The sequence below is a fragment of the Oncorhynchus tshawytscha genome, linkage group LG15 (genome assembly GCF_018296145.1).
Source record: "Oncorhynchus tshawytscha isolate Ot180627B linkage group LG15, Otsh_v2.0, whole genome shotgun sequence".
Taxonomy (NCBI): Eukaryota; Metazoa; Chordata; class Actinopteri; order Salmoniformes; family Salmonidae; genus Oncorhynchus; species Oncorhynchus tshawytscha.
Window position 1 is genome coordinate 11,329,856 of NC_056443.1, and position 15,312 is coordinate 11,345,167.

The window sequence follows — 15,312 nt, forward strand, 5'->3', positions numbered from 1 at the left end:
ATTGAGTTTATTTGCCAATTCTGGGGTCAATTTGACTAATGGTTTATGTTAAGGTAAGTTAAATATTTTCAGCGTTTAGTGTTAGTATTTGTTTGTGTAAATGATTTAAGTCTGTTGGTACACTCCACATTAGTGTTACAAAATGCATCAATACACTCAGCTGTAATACTTTGACTGCGCAACCGGTAGGACTTCCAGTTTCTAAATTACCAAAATGCAATATCCACTTTTCATTATGTTCAGACCACATTCTAGGGCAACAATATGTGATTATACAGATATACTAATAATGATATTTCACATTGTGTGTCTGCATAATAGAAAGCTAACATTCATTTGCATTAGACCAAGCCCACTTGATCAATAGTTATTACTCTAGTATCCTATGGTGCCACTAGTGCCACCAATTGGTCTGGTGCAGCCATCTGAGGTTGCAGTGACTTCATATTCGCATCGCTTCTAAGGGGCGTATACATGGAGGTTAACATACCATATTTCATTGCCCCATGGACATCGGTTTAGTTCTTCTATCCTTGGTGTGAAATGCCATCTAGTGCTGTGGCGTGACCAACTATGAATGCAGCAACTAATTAGACTGACCCAATGAGTCTAGATACAAAATCGGGAGTGAATCCGACGTGTGGTTCATGAGGAAAAGATGATTGCAGATGTTGGGCATTAGTGTTACAAATGCACAGAATGACTAGTTGTCTTTTTTTTATTTTTTAGATATTAATACCAAATTCGGTGTGGGTCATCTCATTTTTGGGACGTCCATGATAACGATGACAGGTTTCAGATTAAGTGAATTGACGGGTTTAAATGGACACGTAAAATCTGTGATTTGTCAACTGCCACCTTTTTACCAATCCCTTAGCTTTTCTCAAACCATGTACCATGGGCTTACGTTCCAAATTTGGTGCCATTTGGTCCCATGGTTCATAAGACACATAGGAGCAAGAATGTTTTGCATGTTAGCATAACTGCTGGTATAGTGTGGCCATCTTTAAATGATTGAATGTTATTTTCTCAAACTGTTTAGGGACTATTGTGATGAGTCGAAAGACCACATTTGGTGTGAATCTGCCTTTTAGTCCATGAGAAGATTTTGTTTGGTTATTTAAAGTGTCACATAGTCACAGTTAATTATTAGATTCCTTTTTTATAAGATATCAATGCCAAATGTAACATGGTTCATCATGGTAATGTCTTTGATGACCCTAAAAAGTTTCAAGTTGATAGGCCATTGTGGAGTGGATTTAAATGGACACAAGCCTGATTTTTATCAATAGCCATCTCTTAACCAGTCTCTTAAGTGGGCCTACATCCTGAATTTGGTGTTATTTGGACTGGAATTTTGTGTTATATGGTTCAAAGGTTTTCAAAAACAATCCAAGATGGAGGAAAATATATCCTGATGGACCTTATGGGTCTTTGAGGTAAATTTGTTCAGTATGAAGAAAACACCTACATACAAAGTTTCAAGTCTCTAGGTCAAACGGGGCGGTGGATATGAGGGCTTAAGTGAGACTGCTAATTTGAAATTATAATATAAATAAAAAACTACTTATTTTAAGCAAGGGCTAAACTCTGGTGGTGCCTGAATAACAACCTATCCCTCAACATAACCAAGACTAAGGAGATGATTGTGGACTAAAGGAAAAGGAGGTCCGAGCATGCCCCCATTCCCATCGAAGGGGCTCTAGTTGAGCAGGTTGAGAGCTTCAAGTTCCTTGGTGTCCACATCACCAACAAACTAGAATGGTCCAAACACACCAAGACGGTCGTGAAGAGGGCACGACAAAGACAATTCTCCCTCAGGAAACTAAAAGGATTTGGCATGGGTCCTGAGATCCTCAAAAGGTTCTACAGCTGCAACATCGAGAGCATCCTGACTGGTTGCATCACTGCCTGGTACGGCAATTGCTTGGCCTCCGACCGCAAGGCACTACAGAGAGTAGTGCGTACGGCGAGTACATCACTGGGGCAAAGCTGCCTGCCATTCAGGACCTCTACAGGAAGGTCTGTAGACCAGGACCTCTACAGGAAGAGGAAGGCCCTAAAAATTGTCAAAGACTCCAGCCACCCCAGTCATAGACTGTTCTCTCTACCACTGCATGGCAAGCGGTTCCAGAGTGCCAAGTCTAGGACAAAAAGGCTTCTAACCAGTTTTTACCCCCAAGCCATACGACTCCTGAACAGGTAATCAAATGGCCACCCGGATTATTTTTATTGTGTGCCCCCCCCAACCCCTCTTTTACGCTGCTGTTACTCTCTGTTTATCATATATGCATAGTCACTTTAACCATATCTACATACAACCTCAATCAGCCTGACTAACCGTTGTCTGTATATAGCCTCGCTACTGTTTTTATCACTGTCTTTTTACTGTTGTTTTTGTTTATTTACTTACCTATTGTTCACTCAATACCTTTTTTGCAATACTGAGGGGAAAGCCAGACTGAACAGGTGGAATTTTTGTCTGCTTTTGAAGGTGGTGATGGAGTCAGAGTTGTGGGTGGCTTGAGGGAAGCGAGTTCCAGAATTTGGGTGCAGCGGTACTGAATGCCCGGTCCCCCATTATTGTTTTAGGGATGGTGAGTAGTCCTGAGTCAGGGGAGCGGAGACAGCGGGAAGGCGTGTGTGTATGGAGCAGGTCGGAGAGGTATGAGTGGCCAGGCTATGTAGGGCCTTGTAGGTGAGATCTTAATCTTGTAGGTAATGCAGAATTTGACTGGGAGCCAGTGATGCAAAGTGGGGGTAATGTGTTCTGAGGGTCTGGTGTGTGAGAGGAGCAGCGGATTTCTGGACGTACTAGAGCCACAGTAGGATTCCAGACTAGTGGTCTTCACGGGTCCACCCAAACCTGAAATTCTCACTTTTTCCTTGGGTCCAGGTCAGGTCCTGTTTGATTCTCATCAGGTCTGAGGTCTACAGTGCATTCGAAAGTATTCAGACCACTTGACTTTTCCACATTTTGTTACGTTACAGCCTTATTCTAAAATGTATTAAATTAATGTTTCTCCTCATCAATCTACCCCATAATGACAAAGCAAAAACAGAAATACCTTATTTACAAGTGTATTTAGACCCTTTAATATGAGACTTAAAATTGAGCTCAGGTGCATCCTGTTTCCATTGATCATCCTTGAGATGTTTCTACAACTTGATTGGAGTCCACCTGTGGTAAATTCAATTTATTGGACATGATTTGGAAAGGCACACACCTGCCTATATAATGTCCCACAGTTGACAGTGCATGTCAGAGCAAAAACCAAGCCGCGAGGTCGAAGGAATTGTCCGTAGAGCTCTGAGACAGGATTGTGTCGGGACACAGGTCTGGGGAGGGGTACAAAATAATTTCTGCAGCATTGAAGGTTCCCAAGAACACAGTGACCGCCATCATTCTTAAATGGAAGTAGTTTGAAACCACCAAGACTCTTCCAAAGCTGGCCACCCGGCCAAACTGAGCAATCATGGGCGAAGGGCCTTTTGTCAGGGAGATGACCAAGAACCCGATGGTCACTCTGAAAGAGCTCCAGAGTGGATATGGGAGAACCTTCCAGAAGGACAACCATCTCTGCAGCACTCCTCCAATCTGGCATTTAGGGTAGAGTGGCCAGACGGATGCCACTCCTCAGTAAAAGGCACATGATAGACCGCTTGGAGATTGCCAAAAGGCACCTAAAGGACTCTCAGACTATGAGAAACAAGATTCTCTGGTCTGATGAAACCAAGATTGTTCTCTTTGGCCTGAATGCCAAGCGTCACGTCTGAAGGAAACGTGGCACCATCCGTAAGGTGAAGCATGGTGGTGGCAGCATCATGCTGTGGGAATGTTTTTCATCAGCGGCAGGGACTGGGAGACTAGTCAGGATCAAGGGACGGATGAACGGAGCCAAGTACAGAGAGATCCTTGATGAAAACCTGCTCCGGGGCGCCCATGACCTCAGACTGGGGCAAAGGTTCCCCTTCCAACAGGACATCGACCCTAATTACACAGCCGAGACAATGTAAGAGTGGCTTCGGGACAAGTCTCTGAATGTCCTTGAATGGCCCAGCGACAGCCCGGACTTGAACCCGACTGAACATCTCTGGAGAGACTTGAAAATAGCTGTGCAGCGACGCTCTCCATCCAACCGGACAGAGCTTGAGAGGATCTGCAGAGAAGAATGGGAGAATCTCCCCAAATACAGGTGTGCCAAGCTTGTAGCGTCGTACCCAAGAAGACTCAAGGCTGTAATCGCTACCAAAGGTGCTTCAACAAAGTATTGAGTAAATGGTCGGAATACTTATGTAAATATGATATTTTTGTTTATTATTATTATTATTTATTTGCATAAATTTCTTAACCTGTTTTTGCTTTGTCATTATGGGGTATTGTGTGTAGATTGATTAGGAGGGGAATCTATTTGATCCATTTTAGAATAAGGCTATAACGTTTTTTTTGTGTTTAAAGTCAAAGGGTCTGAAAACTTTCTGAATATACTGTATGTCACCACAGCTCTGCATAGGCTGTAAGATATGTATTTTACACCAATAAGATTAATTTATTTATAAAGGTCTGTTTGTCGTCGGGTCCATTCGGGTTCGGTTTGATTTTTCTCGGGTCCGTTCAGGTCCGGGTCCCCCTTTAAAAAAAGGATCAGGTCCATTTGGGTCCAACGTTTTGGACACGAGAAGACCTCTAGTCAAGACATGATGTAACAAGTGCTGGTGGAAGAAGGCAGATTTGGTGATGTATTTTATGTGGGGCTCAAAGGAGAGTGTGGGACCCAAGTTTCTAACTGCAGATGGAAGAGCCCTCGATGGACATTATGAGGTATCCTACTTTCTTGAGGAGAGCTTTGGGAGCCACCATAATTATCTGTTTTATTACTGTTGAGTTTGAGTAGATTGGATATCATCCAATTCTCATATCTGTGATATTTGATCAGAGACGGGGAGAGAGATGAAAGGTGGGTTTGGTGTGGATGTAAATCTGGGGGTTATCCGCATAGCAGTGGATGTTGAGACAATAGTGGCGGATGATCTGGCTCAGAGGAAGCATGTAGATAATAAAAGTCAGAGGTTCGAGGACGGAGCCCTGAGGCACTCCTTGGACCAGCCTTTCCAAAATAGCTACAGTATTTTTCTTACAGCAGTACCCTCTAGCTGCAGAGGGGGAGCTGAGCCTGCCCTTACAAAAAAAGATTGACGTTTTGAAACTGCAGTCGACTGGTATTTTGGACAGAGTAATTGCAGAATAACTGCAGTTACACTGCAAAATTACTGCGGTAAAAAACACTGTTCTTTTGGATGCAGTATTTGCAACATATTGCAGTTATAATGCACTCTAACTGTAGTTACACTTCAGTGTACTGCAGTTATACTGCACTCTGGCAGCAGTCTTTTTTTTGTAAGGGTGTCAATGAAAAAATACAGGCTCCACTGAATGCCCTCTACTTAGCCCAGAGTAGAAATCAGGAATAGTTTCACCTATTGCACTCATATAGGACCCTGATGCTAATTTTAACTTCACCCAGACACCTACACACAGTCAGCCAGAAGCAGGATTGAGCTGACTGACTGACTGACCATTGCCTAAGGATTGTTAAATAAAGATTGTAGTAGAGACATGAAGGCATTTTCTGTGGTTTCTGCTCTCCGATTTGATATTTATTAAACTGGTCCAATCATTCAGAGGTTCATTTGAAAAGAGCTTCACATGCTACTCGGGAACTAGGACATTCTGACATTTCTGACTTAACTGGTTGAACGTGGCATGTGTATAACTACAACCATAGCAAGTTGGAAATGTCAGAGTTTCCTAGTTCTGACTAGCACGTGAATCCTGCAAAAGTCAAGACTGCCCTGACACTGATGACCTGCAGGGATGAAGCCTGCCCTGCACTACAGGCCTAGATTAATACAATGGACAAGAATAGACTGCCAAGGCATCGTAATCTACTTACTCAGACTCTCTTTCTCTATGTATCGCTCTCTCTCTGTATCGTTCTCTCTCTCTGCCCCCTCTCCCTCTCAAATCAATTCAAAGGACTTTATTGGCCTGGTAAACATATGTTTACATCACCTCACTCCCTGTCTTTACCTGGCACACACAGCACTCCATCATTTATCAACTAAATTGGCAGGAATACAAATGTAAAAACCAGAAAAAAATCATTTTAACCGTTTCTGAACACAAGAAAGCAACAAGCACAGCAAATGTGTTTAGTCTTCCATGTGGTTGGTGGCACTACCACTTCTAAAACTCAATTTAAGGAGAATTCTAGCATTGTATTTCTATGATAGCACTGAAGGCCTAGGAAAGTCCTATTTCGTGATTGGACTCCGCATTTTGATTGAGCGAACTGTCATTGCGTATATCGTCCCTGATAGGACGAGACGCAGAAGGACTATCCCACTTTTTCCCGTGACGTCAGAGAAGGACAAAATGATTTATCGCGAGGTCGTTCGGCCCCTGTGACCGCCGGTTGAAGTATAGTGGAGGCTCCATTTTAAGACACGGAAAGAGTGAGTGCAGTACTACGAAATATCTAACATAACAATCCGATATCATAAAGTTAGAGTAGAATGGATTCTGAAGGCTTGTCTGTACTGTAATGCTTTGTTTAGGACATTTAGAATGTTTTATGTTGCTAGCTTGTCTTGCGCAACCGTTCCACCTTGGGAAAGATAGCTAATCGGCTAGTAGTGAGCAAGCTAACGTATTTCAGCTAACTGTAGGAATGGCTAGCTCACACCAACAATAACATGATCTAATACTGTTTACCTTTCCATTCAATGTTGTCTGGATGTCAAATTATAATTACACCCCCTTCCTAGGCTGTTGTCAGTGTAAGCAGAGCTGTTTTACTGTTGGTCGTGTTTCTATAGCAAGGTAGTGATCTAACCTGCTAACATTCGCTTTCATTCTACAGACCGGTTTTGGACACCATGTATCCGAACACACTAACGCAGTTGTCTCGGGCTAATCCCTTCAACGCCCCGCTATTCTCCCTCCAAGAAATCGAGGAGCCCAAACACAGCCTCCCCGCAAATGGACAGAGCCGCAACCTCGCTGCCGCAGCAATTGCTGGTAAACCAAGGTTCTGCATGCTAACAAGTAACGTTACGGTTAGCAAGTAACGTTAGCTAGCGAGCGAGCAATTGAATCAATGATGAGACGAGATACCGATTTTATTCAACATGTGTCTTTTAATAAATACGGCTTGTGTGCTCGTCAAACGTTCACAGCTATCTAGCCACTGTTATTAAATGTGTAATGTCAAAGACAGGCCTTGTCTATGGAGGACACGGAAGGGCAGATGTAAACTTTGAAATATGCCGCAGGTATTTGAACTGAATTCATGACCCCCCCCCAAAATCGCTGTTCAAAACTAAGGTGAGAGGCCACTGTCTCAAACGTGCAAAGTAGAAGTTAGGCCAATGTCTGTATTGCTTTCTAGCTCACCAACCAGCTAATGATATGCGTCTGACCCCTAAACGGGGTCATTGGTTCTCAATTCGTTGTGTCAAGATTTAGGATCACTTGAAATGCTATCCTTTTTGTAACGTAAAGCATGGCCTTCAACAACCCCTGTTATATTCTGACCATTGCAATATTATTGCTGTTCATTGTTGCCTTAAAATTTTCAATAGAATGTTTTTGTTTTTACGGCTTAGAGCCTGCCAAGTTCTAAAGGTGACATTAGCTATTATTGAACCACCATATTTTGGTCAGGCTTTTGGTTAGTTTTAGAGCTTGCTGACCAGTGTCCTTTATTATAGCCTAAATACTGTGTGCTGGTTGGTTGATTAGTTATATAGCTAGTCTGCTCTGCTGTTACAGCGCCTGTTGCACAACAGTTCCCTAGCAGGGAGTAAATATTCTATGTGTGCATGGCTCTTTGCACCTGTGATATAGGCCTATGCAGACTACATAGGACAGGACACACACAATTAAGTTCCACTTGAATTTGGCCTTTAGCCTAGTGAAGATGCAGTTTGCTCTTATTACCACTTTTCTAATGAACAACATCAACACTAAGTCCCCATTTTGAAAGTATTGCCTGACTCTTTCTTCAGAGGGAGACAGCTGTGAGTTCGGCTCACGGAAGTATTTACTCCTCTGTGGGTTTGGTGGCATCATCAGCTGTGGCACCACACACGCAGCCCTAGTGCCCCTCGATCTGGTCAAATGCAGAATGCAGGTCTGTCTATCCCTGTGGCCTGGAGCCACTTAAAACCCAACACGCTGTGTTGTTTTTGTTGTCTGAAATGCAATTTGCATGGGAGAATGGATTTATCAAGCAGCCCGGTTTTGTGCAGTCGTGGTGGAATCTTTGTCATTGTTGTTCCTCACGTTTTATCCCACTTGATCCCCTGCTTTTTATTTTCGAATAACCTACATCGCATGGTAAGTGTGTATTCATAATCACCAGTGTTATTGTGTAATGAACCTCCCTGCCTGCTACATTCCCAATCCAAAGCTAAAGGACTTGTAGGTCACTGAGGTCAGGAGTGACAATGGGAAAATTTGTTCAGGATGTTCACCCTGCTGTTTATAACATGATCAAAGTGCAGCTATGCATTGCTAGAATGTGGCCTATAGCTTTATAAGTAGGTTCAAAGGCCCAAGTAATTTACACCTCAATGGAATTATTCCCAGCTTTAAATTGACTAAAGTACAAAATATTCATATTTATGTAAGCTATATGTATTATTTTAACTAACTATGCAGCTGGTGCTTCAACACTCTATTTTTATTTTTTAGTAAACGTTCAAATTCAGGACGTACACTGTAAACTGATTCAAATTCAAAAATGTTATCATAGACAAGTATTGAGATAAATTGGAATGTCAGTTTACTTCCTGAATTTAAAAGGAATTGACCTAAGTCCTGATTTACAAGTGTTTGAAATTTGATCTGGCTCATTCCCTGGTGTGTTCTAATGTAATGGTGGCATGTTTGTTGGTGATTATTGTCCTGTGTTGCATGTGTCGTGATTGCGTGTTGGGCACGTATTGTGTTTTTTGCTGCAGACTCTGCAGATGTGAGCTGTGAGTTTGGCTCAACAAAATACTATGCCCTGTGTGGGTTTGGGGGTATCCTGAGCTGCGGCCTCACACACACAGCTGTTGTACCCCTCGACCTTGTCAAGTGCCGCATCCAGGTTTGTGGTACCCCCTGTAGCTGTCTGCTGTGTGAAGGCCTCCATAGCTCCTGTAAGGAAAGGTGCCCAATCCCAAATCTACCCCTAAGACTTTAGTTTCAACTTTGTTGTCCCAGGGGGATTGTTCAACAACTCTGGCCTTAAAATTAATCTAGACTTTGCAGTCCCAATGTACCCTTAATTCCTATGCATTTGAATAAATGAGGGAAAAAATTGTGTGGAAAACTTGATTTGGGATTGGGCGGAAGATTTCTGTAGATTAGCAGACATCAGATCAATCACTAGCTATAAGTAGTAATGTTCATCTGGATAAACCCCTAGTTCACAACCTGAAACCTAGCGAGTATTTTTTTTAAATGAACATGGCCCAGAAACCTTAGATACCGGTACAATTACCTAGATTTCAGCTCATAGGGCTCTAGTCCCATTGTTCCTTTGACTCTCTGCTAATCATTTTTTTTCTTCCTTAGGTGGACCCTGACAAGTACAAGAGCATTGGCAAAGGCTTCTCCCTCACATTGAAGGAGGATGGAGCCCGAGGCCTGGCAAAGGGCTGGGCCCCTACCTTCATTGGCTACTCCATGCAGGGTCTCTGCAAGTTTGGCTTCTATGAGATGTTCAAGATCTTCTACAGTGACATGCTTGGAGAGGTCAGTCAGGGGTAGGAACCAATGTGGGGAGAAACCAACACTGTTGGATTCCAGTGTTTACAGTATTTTAAAGGAACAGGTCGCCCACCAAAAATAATTAATTGCATGCTAATTACCAGACACTTTTATGCAATTACAGTACAGTGAGCACAGTGAGTTACAGTACAGTGAGTACATGTTTAGTATTTATACATCTTCCCTGTGGGACTTTTAAACATGGCATTGGTATTGCTAGCCCACACAGGACCACAACTGACTTTGCCCCCTCTCATCTAACAGGAGAACACCTACCTGTGGAGGACATCCCTGTACCTGGCTGCGTCTGCCAGTGCAGAGTTCTTTGCTGACATTGCCCTGGCCCCCATGGAGGCTTGCAAAGTGCGTATCCAGACCTGCCCCGGCTATGCCAACAACCTCAGACAGTGTGCTCCCAAGATGTTTGCAGAGGAGGGAGTATGGGCGTGAGTACATATTGTGTTTGATGTTAATAGGTTTTTGTATTTGTTTTGGAGGCTGTGTAACCTGTAAAGGTTTTCCATCCTTCTCAGGGACAGCTATGAGGTGTATGCTTTTGTTCCTGCACTAGGTGAACAAACCTGCTTCAACTTGTGGCCTTTATTAGATTGTGTGTTTCATGGCTGGTATGGAACATAAACCTGCAAAAGTAATTCTTGCTCCCAATAGCTGATTTGAGAGGTTACCACCAAACACGCTCCTTAGATCCACCTCTGGAGGGCACTCCTGTGCTGATGCTGTTGTCTGAGTGCTGCAGCTCCAGCCTGGAGGCCCTCAGCAGCTTTTTGGCTGTACAGTTGGAGGTGCTTGAGTCATTGGCGTGTGAGAGCAGTCTACCTGCCTCCCAGCACCCCTGCTGCACTGGCAACCCTCAGTTCCACTGACGGGACCCTACCAGTGGAGCTATGCTGGGGGATGGACAATCCCATAGGCCCTAATGGTATTTTCCAGGTTTGCGCCCTGATAGTCTAACGTAGTTTGTTCTCATCTCCTTTTACACTATTGTGTGGGGAAAATTGACTGTTGAAAGTCGGTGCCTTGTTAGTGACCACCATATTGACGAGAACTCTGATCTGTATGTACGGAACTCTCAGGTTCTACAAGGGTGTGGTTCCCCTGTGGATGCGGCAGATCCCCTACACCATGATGAAGTTTGCCTGCTTTGAGAGGACCGTGGAGCTGCTCTACAAACACGTGGTACCCAAACCACGTGCTGACTGCACCAAGTCCGAACAGCTGATCGTCACCTTCACTGCCGGCTACATCGGTGAGTAGTAGTACCACAGGAAATAGGATGAAGGTGGGTCTAGGAGCTCACCTTGAGTCATGTTTGTGTTGTCCTCGTAATAACTAAGGTACATTAACGTTTTGCTATGGTGTGCACTAATGCAGTTTAAAAAAGAAGAATAAGAAATAAAAGGTAACAAATACTTAGAGCCGCAGTAAAATAACAATGTCCCCACACTTTGACTCTACCGGTACCCCCTGTATATAGCCTCGCTATTGTTATTTTACTGCTGCTCTTTAAGTATTTGTTACTTTTTATTTATTTTTTAAACGACATTGTTGGTTAGGGTTTGTAGGTAAGCATTTCACTTAGGCCAACACCTGCACGTGACAAATACAATTTGGTTAGGATTTGGAAAAGCGTAATATGATCCTAGATCTGTGACCAATGGCAACTACTTACCCAGAGAGACCTGGGTCGTATTCATTAGTGCACACCATAGCAAAATGTTGTGCAACGGAAAATGAAAACAAGTGTTACTTATTGGACATGTACAGGTAGTTGTCCCTCCCTGTTTCAATCAGTTTTCTTCCATTTGGTGACTGACAAAGGCGACCCTGGCTTCTGTTTGATGGTATATAGTGGTCCTATATAGCAGTGTGTGCTGATGATTTATCTGTCCCCTGCAGCTGGTGTGTTCTGTGCCATCGTGTCCCACCCAGCGGACTCAGTGGTGTCTGTACTGAACAAGGAGAGTGGCAGCACCGCCGTCCAAGTGCTCAAGAAGCTGGGACCTAAAGGTGAGTGGACAACCGTAGGGCTTGTCTCATTTAGGAAATACATCCTTCCTCAAAGTTGTCACCGATGTGATTTGGTACCTTGGGGTACTTTATCCAATCAAACCCTCTCAGGTTACTGGGTGAGAATAGGTGGGTCTAAATAAATATTTAATGGCCCAATTCTAACAACACGCTCCTTAGATCCATATCTGGAGGGTGCTCCTGTGTGCTGGTGCTGTTCAAATCAAATGTATTTATATAGCCCTTCGTACATCAGCTGTTATCTGAAAGTGGTGTACAGAAACCCAGCCTAAAACCCCAAACGGCAAGCAATGCAGGTGTTGAAGCACGTTGGCTAGGAAAAACTCCCTAGAAAGGCCAAAACCTAGGAAGAATCCTAGAGGAACCAGGCTATGAGGGGTGGCCAGTCCTCTTCTGGCTGTGCCGGGTGGAGATTATAACAGAACATGGCCAAGATATTCAAATGTTCATAAATGACCAGCATGGTCAAATAATAGGTCTGGAACAGGTAGCACGTCCAGTGATCAGGTCAGGATTCCATAGCTGCAGGCAGAACAGTTGAAACTGGAGCAGCAACACGGCCAGGTGGACTGGGGACAGCAAGGAGTCATCATGCCAGGTAGTCCTGAGGCATGGTCCTCCGAGAGAAAGAAAGAGAGAATTAGAGAGCATACTTAGTCAAACAGGACACCGGATAAGACCGGAGAAGTACTCCAGATATAATAAACTACTGCAGCATAAATACTGGTGGCTGAGACAGGAGGGGTCAGGAGACACTGGCCCCATCCAATGATACCCCCGGACAGGGCCAAACAGGAAGGATATAACCCCACCCACTTTGCCAAAGCACAGCCCCCAAACCACTAGAGGGATATCTTCAACCACCAACTTACCATCCTGAGACAAGGCAGAGTATAGCCCACAAAGATCTCCGCCACGGCACAACCCAAGGGGGGGCGCCAACCCAGACAGGAAGATCACATCAGTGACTCAACCCACTCAAGTGACGCACCCCTCCTAGGGACGGCATGAAAGAGCACCAGTAAGCCAGTGACTCAGCCCCTGTAATAGGGTTAGAGACAGAGAATCCCAGTAGAAAGAGGGGAACCGGAAAGGCAGAGAAAGCAAGGGCGGTTCGTTGCTCCAGAGCCTTTCTGTTCACCTTCATACTCCTGGGCCAGACTACACTCAATCATATGACCCACTGAAGAGATGAGTCTTCAGTAAAGACTTAAAGGTTGAGACCGAGTGTGTCTCTCACATGGGTAGGCAGACCATTCCATAAAAATGGAGATCTATAGGAGAAAACCCTACCTCCAGCTGTTTGCTTAGAAATTCTAGGGACGATTAGGAGGCCTGCGTCTTGTGACCGTAGTGTACGTGTAGGTATGTACGGCAGGACTAAATCAGAGAGATGGGTAGGAGCAAGCCCATGTAATGATTTGTAGGTTAGCAGTAAAACCTTAACCAGCCCTTGACTTGACAGGAAGCTGTGGTCTCTCTTGAGTGCTGCAGCTCCAGCCTGGAGGCCCTCAGCAGCTTTCTCCCGCCATTGGAGGTGCTTGAGTCATTGGTGTGTGAGAGCAGTCTACCTGTCCCCCAGCCAGGCTGGGGGTGGCTAACACTTGTTTTAGTCCCTTTGGATAGAGTCCTGTAACATTCCATATACAGTCCTTCTACTGAATATGGCCTTTTTAAATCTTGCATGTATGACTGCCTAACATTGAGTGTTTGGCCCACTTAAAGAAACTAAAAAGCAGATTACATTTATTTATACACTTCTAGCAAACACCTCCCTCCTTCCATTCTCTCCCCCTTTAAGGTGTTTGGAAGGGCCTGGTTGCCCGTATCATCATGATCGGTACTCTGACTGCTCTGCAGTGGTTCATCTACGACTCTGTGAAGGTCTACTTCCGCCTACCCCGTCCCCCTCCCCCCGAGATGCCAGAGTCCCTCAAGAAGAAGCTGGGGCTCACTGAGTAAAAAAAACAACCATCTCCAGGACCCCCTCTCGACTCACCTCACCCCCCTGGCTGCAGCACACAGCTCTGTTTTCTATATTTATGTTCCTAAAGCAGCTCCTCTTCTCCAGGGCTGTTCCTCCCATGTATATTTAAGAGAAAGAGAGACCGAAAGGGAAGGATCCATGTTTGTCCCCCCTCTGCACTGAGGTACAGGAGAATATACGTACTGTAGAAACATGGTCTGGTTTTATCGAATCATGTCATTAGTAATGTGGAAATGATATAAAAATTAAAATGTTTCCCTCTAAAACATGTCCAGTTTTAATTTCTTGAAGTTTTCCACTGAAAATTATTTGGTGTTTAAGTGGTATATTGGTATGCTATACATTTTAAGCTGCCTCCCTTCCAGCATTGGGGATCACCCTGTCGATTTCTATGGTCACAAGCACTGTTCGTGACAAACTGTACACGCCACTCTTGTTGCTCGTGAGAATTTTGCTGGTTTAAAGCTTCCATAAATTGTACACATTTTGTCATAGGGTGTAAAGAAAATGTTGCAGTTTTAAAGAATGTTCATGCAATTATATACATTTTGCCATGTCCATGTGATTTGAGTAACTAAAAAATTACAACTATCTATGGGCAAAAACAAACAAACAGCTGACATGGTCTAGTTGATCTGGACATTTCTGACAAGTTATAAATAGCTTTCTGAGGTATGCAATGAATAACACTTACAAGAGGAAATGATGCTTCACTAACCAATGGAGAAATTGCACCTTGTGCATTCCTATACAACTTTCAGGAGTTCCTTTCAAAAAATATATTATAAAAAATGTAACCTTGTAAATCTCTTTAGGACAAGGGGACTTATCAGTATACTTGCCTGTATTTACCCCCCCAAAAATGAGATGCTAATGTGGCTATCATAAAGTACTACAAATGCCACGATGATCTGGAAGAAACTGCCGAATCGAGGAAAAGGTAAGTATCTCTGGATGTGCTATGTTAGCTAGGTGTAGACATTTATTGTCTACATTTTTTTAAATGAACAATTCTGAGTACTGTCTTGTGCAAGTTCTAAATTGACACAACTGTTGGCACAGGTGTCATCTAGAGATTACTTGCATGATGTCTACTTTGATGCTGATTAGGATTTTGGGATCAGAGTAAAGAAAGCTGAACAGATTGCTAAAAGTCACATTGTCCAGGAGATTTACATGGTTATGAAAACATCACTCCAGGGTAAGCCGACATGAAACACAGACCTTATTTTGAGTGTTTCTAAAATTCCCTTTGGGGAAAAATGATTAGTGGAAAAACAATTGGAACAATTTCCCTGTTTTACTGCTAGGTTTTGTGGATATGACACCCTCTGTGGAGCTCTATGCCCATAGAAATAGAAACGGGTGCAGGATTTGTTTCTGTTCTCTTAAACACTAGAGGGAGTTATATACCATGTACAGCCTGTGTCAGAACAGATGACCTGAATATTGA

The 15,312-nt window shown here is 43.7% G+C and overlaps 1 protein-coding gene and 1 non-coding gene across 4 annotated transcripts; both read left to right on the forward strand.

Annotated features, from left to right (window-relative positions):
• Nucleotides 1–6,400: 6,400 nt before the first annotated feature.
• On the forward strand, nt 6,401–14,125 carry LOC112214408 (phosphate carrier protein, mitochondrial). Of its 3 annotated transcripts, none has more exons than XM_024373114.2 (8): nt 6,401–6,516; nt 6,924–7,081; nt 8,071–8,195; nt 9,629–9,808; nt 10,088–10,269; nt 10,918–11,090; nt 11,741–11,851; nt 13,674–14,125. In XM_024373114.2, exons 2-8 carry the CDS (start codon nt 6,940–6,942, stop codon nt 13,832–13,834), a joined length of 1,074 nt encoding a protein of 357 aa, XP_024228882.1. In that variant the 5' UTR covers nt 6,401–6,516; nt 6,924–6,939; the 3' UTR covers nt 13,835–14,125. The 3 variants fall into 3 exon arrangements, with proteins under 3 accessions (XP_024228882.1, XP_024228881.1, XP_042154087.1); XM_024373113.2 differs by lacking the exon at nt 8,071–8,195 and adding an exon at nt 9,028–9,158; XM_042298153.1 differs by lacking the exon at nt 8,071–8,195.
• Nucleotides 10,515–10,747, forward strand: LOC112215094. The gene has a single exon (XR_002948195.1). It is a non-coding gene; the product is annotated as a small nucleolar RNA SNORA53 (small nucleolar RNA).
• Nucleotides 14,126–15,312: the final 1,187 nt, after the last annotated feature.

What these genes read in the sequence shown, in the direction of transcription:
- LOC112214408 (XM_024373113.2), top strand. Translation starts at nt 6,940, where the DNA reads ATGTATCCGAACACACTAACGCAGTTGTCTCGGGCTAATCCCTTCAAC. An exon ending in CGCTGCCGCAGCAATTGCTG is followed by an intron (nt 7,082 to 9,027) that starts GTAAACCAAGGT and finishes TTTTTGCTGCAG; the next exon opens with ACTCTGCAGATGTGAGCTGT. An exon ending in CAAGAAGCTGGGACCTAAAG is followed by an intron (nt 11,852 to 13,673) that starts GTGAGTGGACAA and finishes TCCCCCTTTAAG; the next exon opens with GTGTTTGGAAGGGCCTGGTT.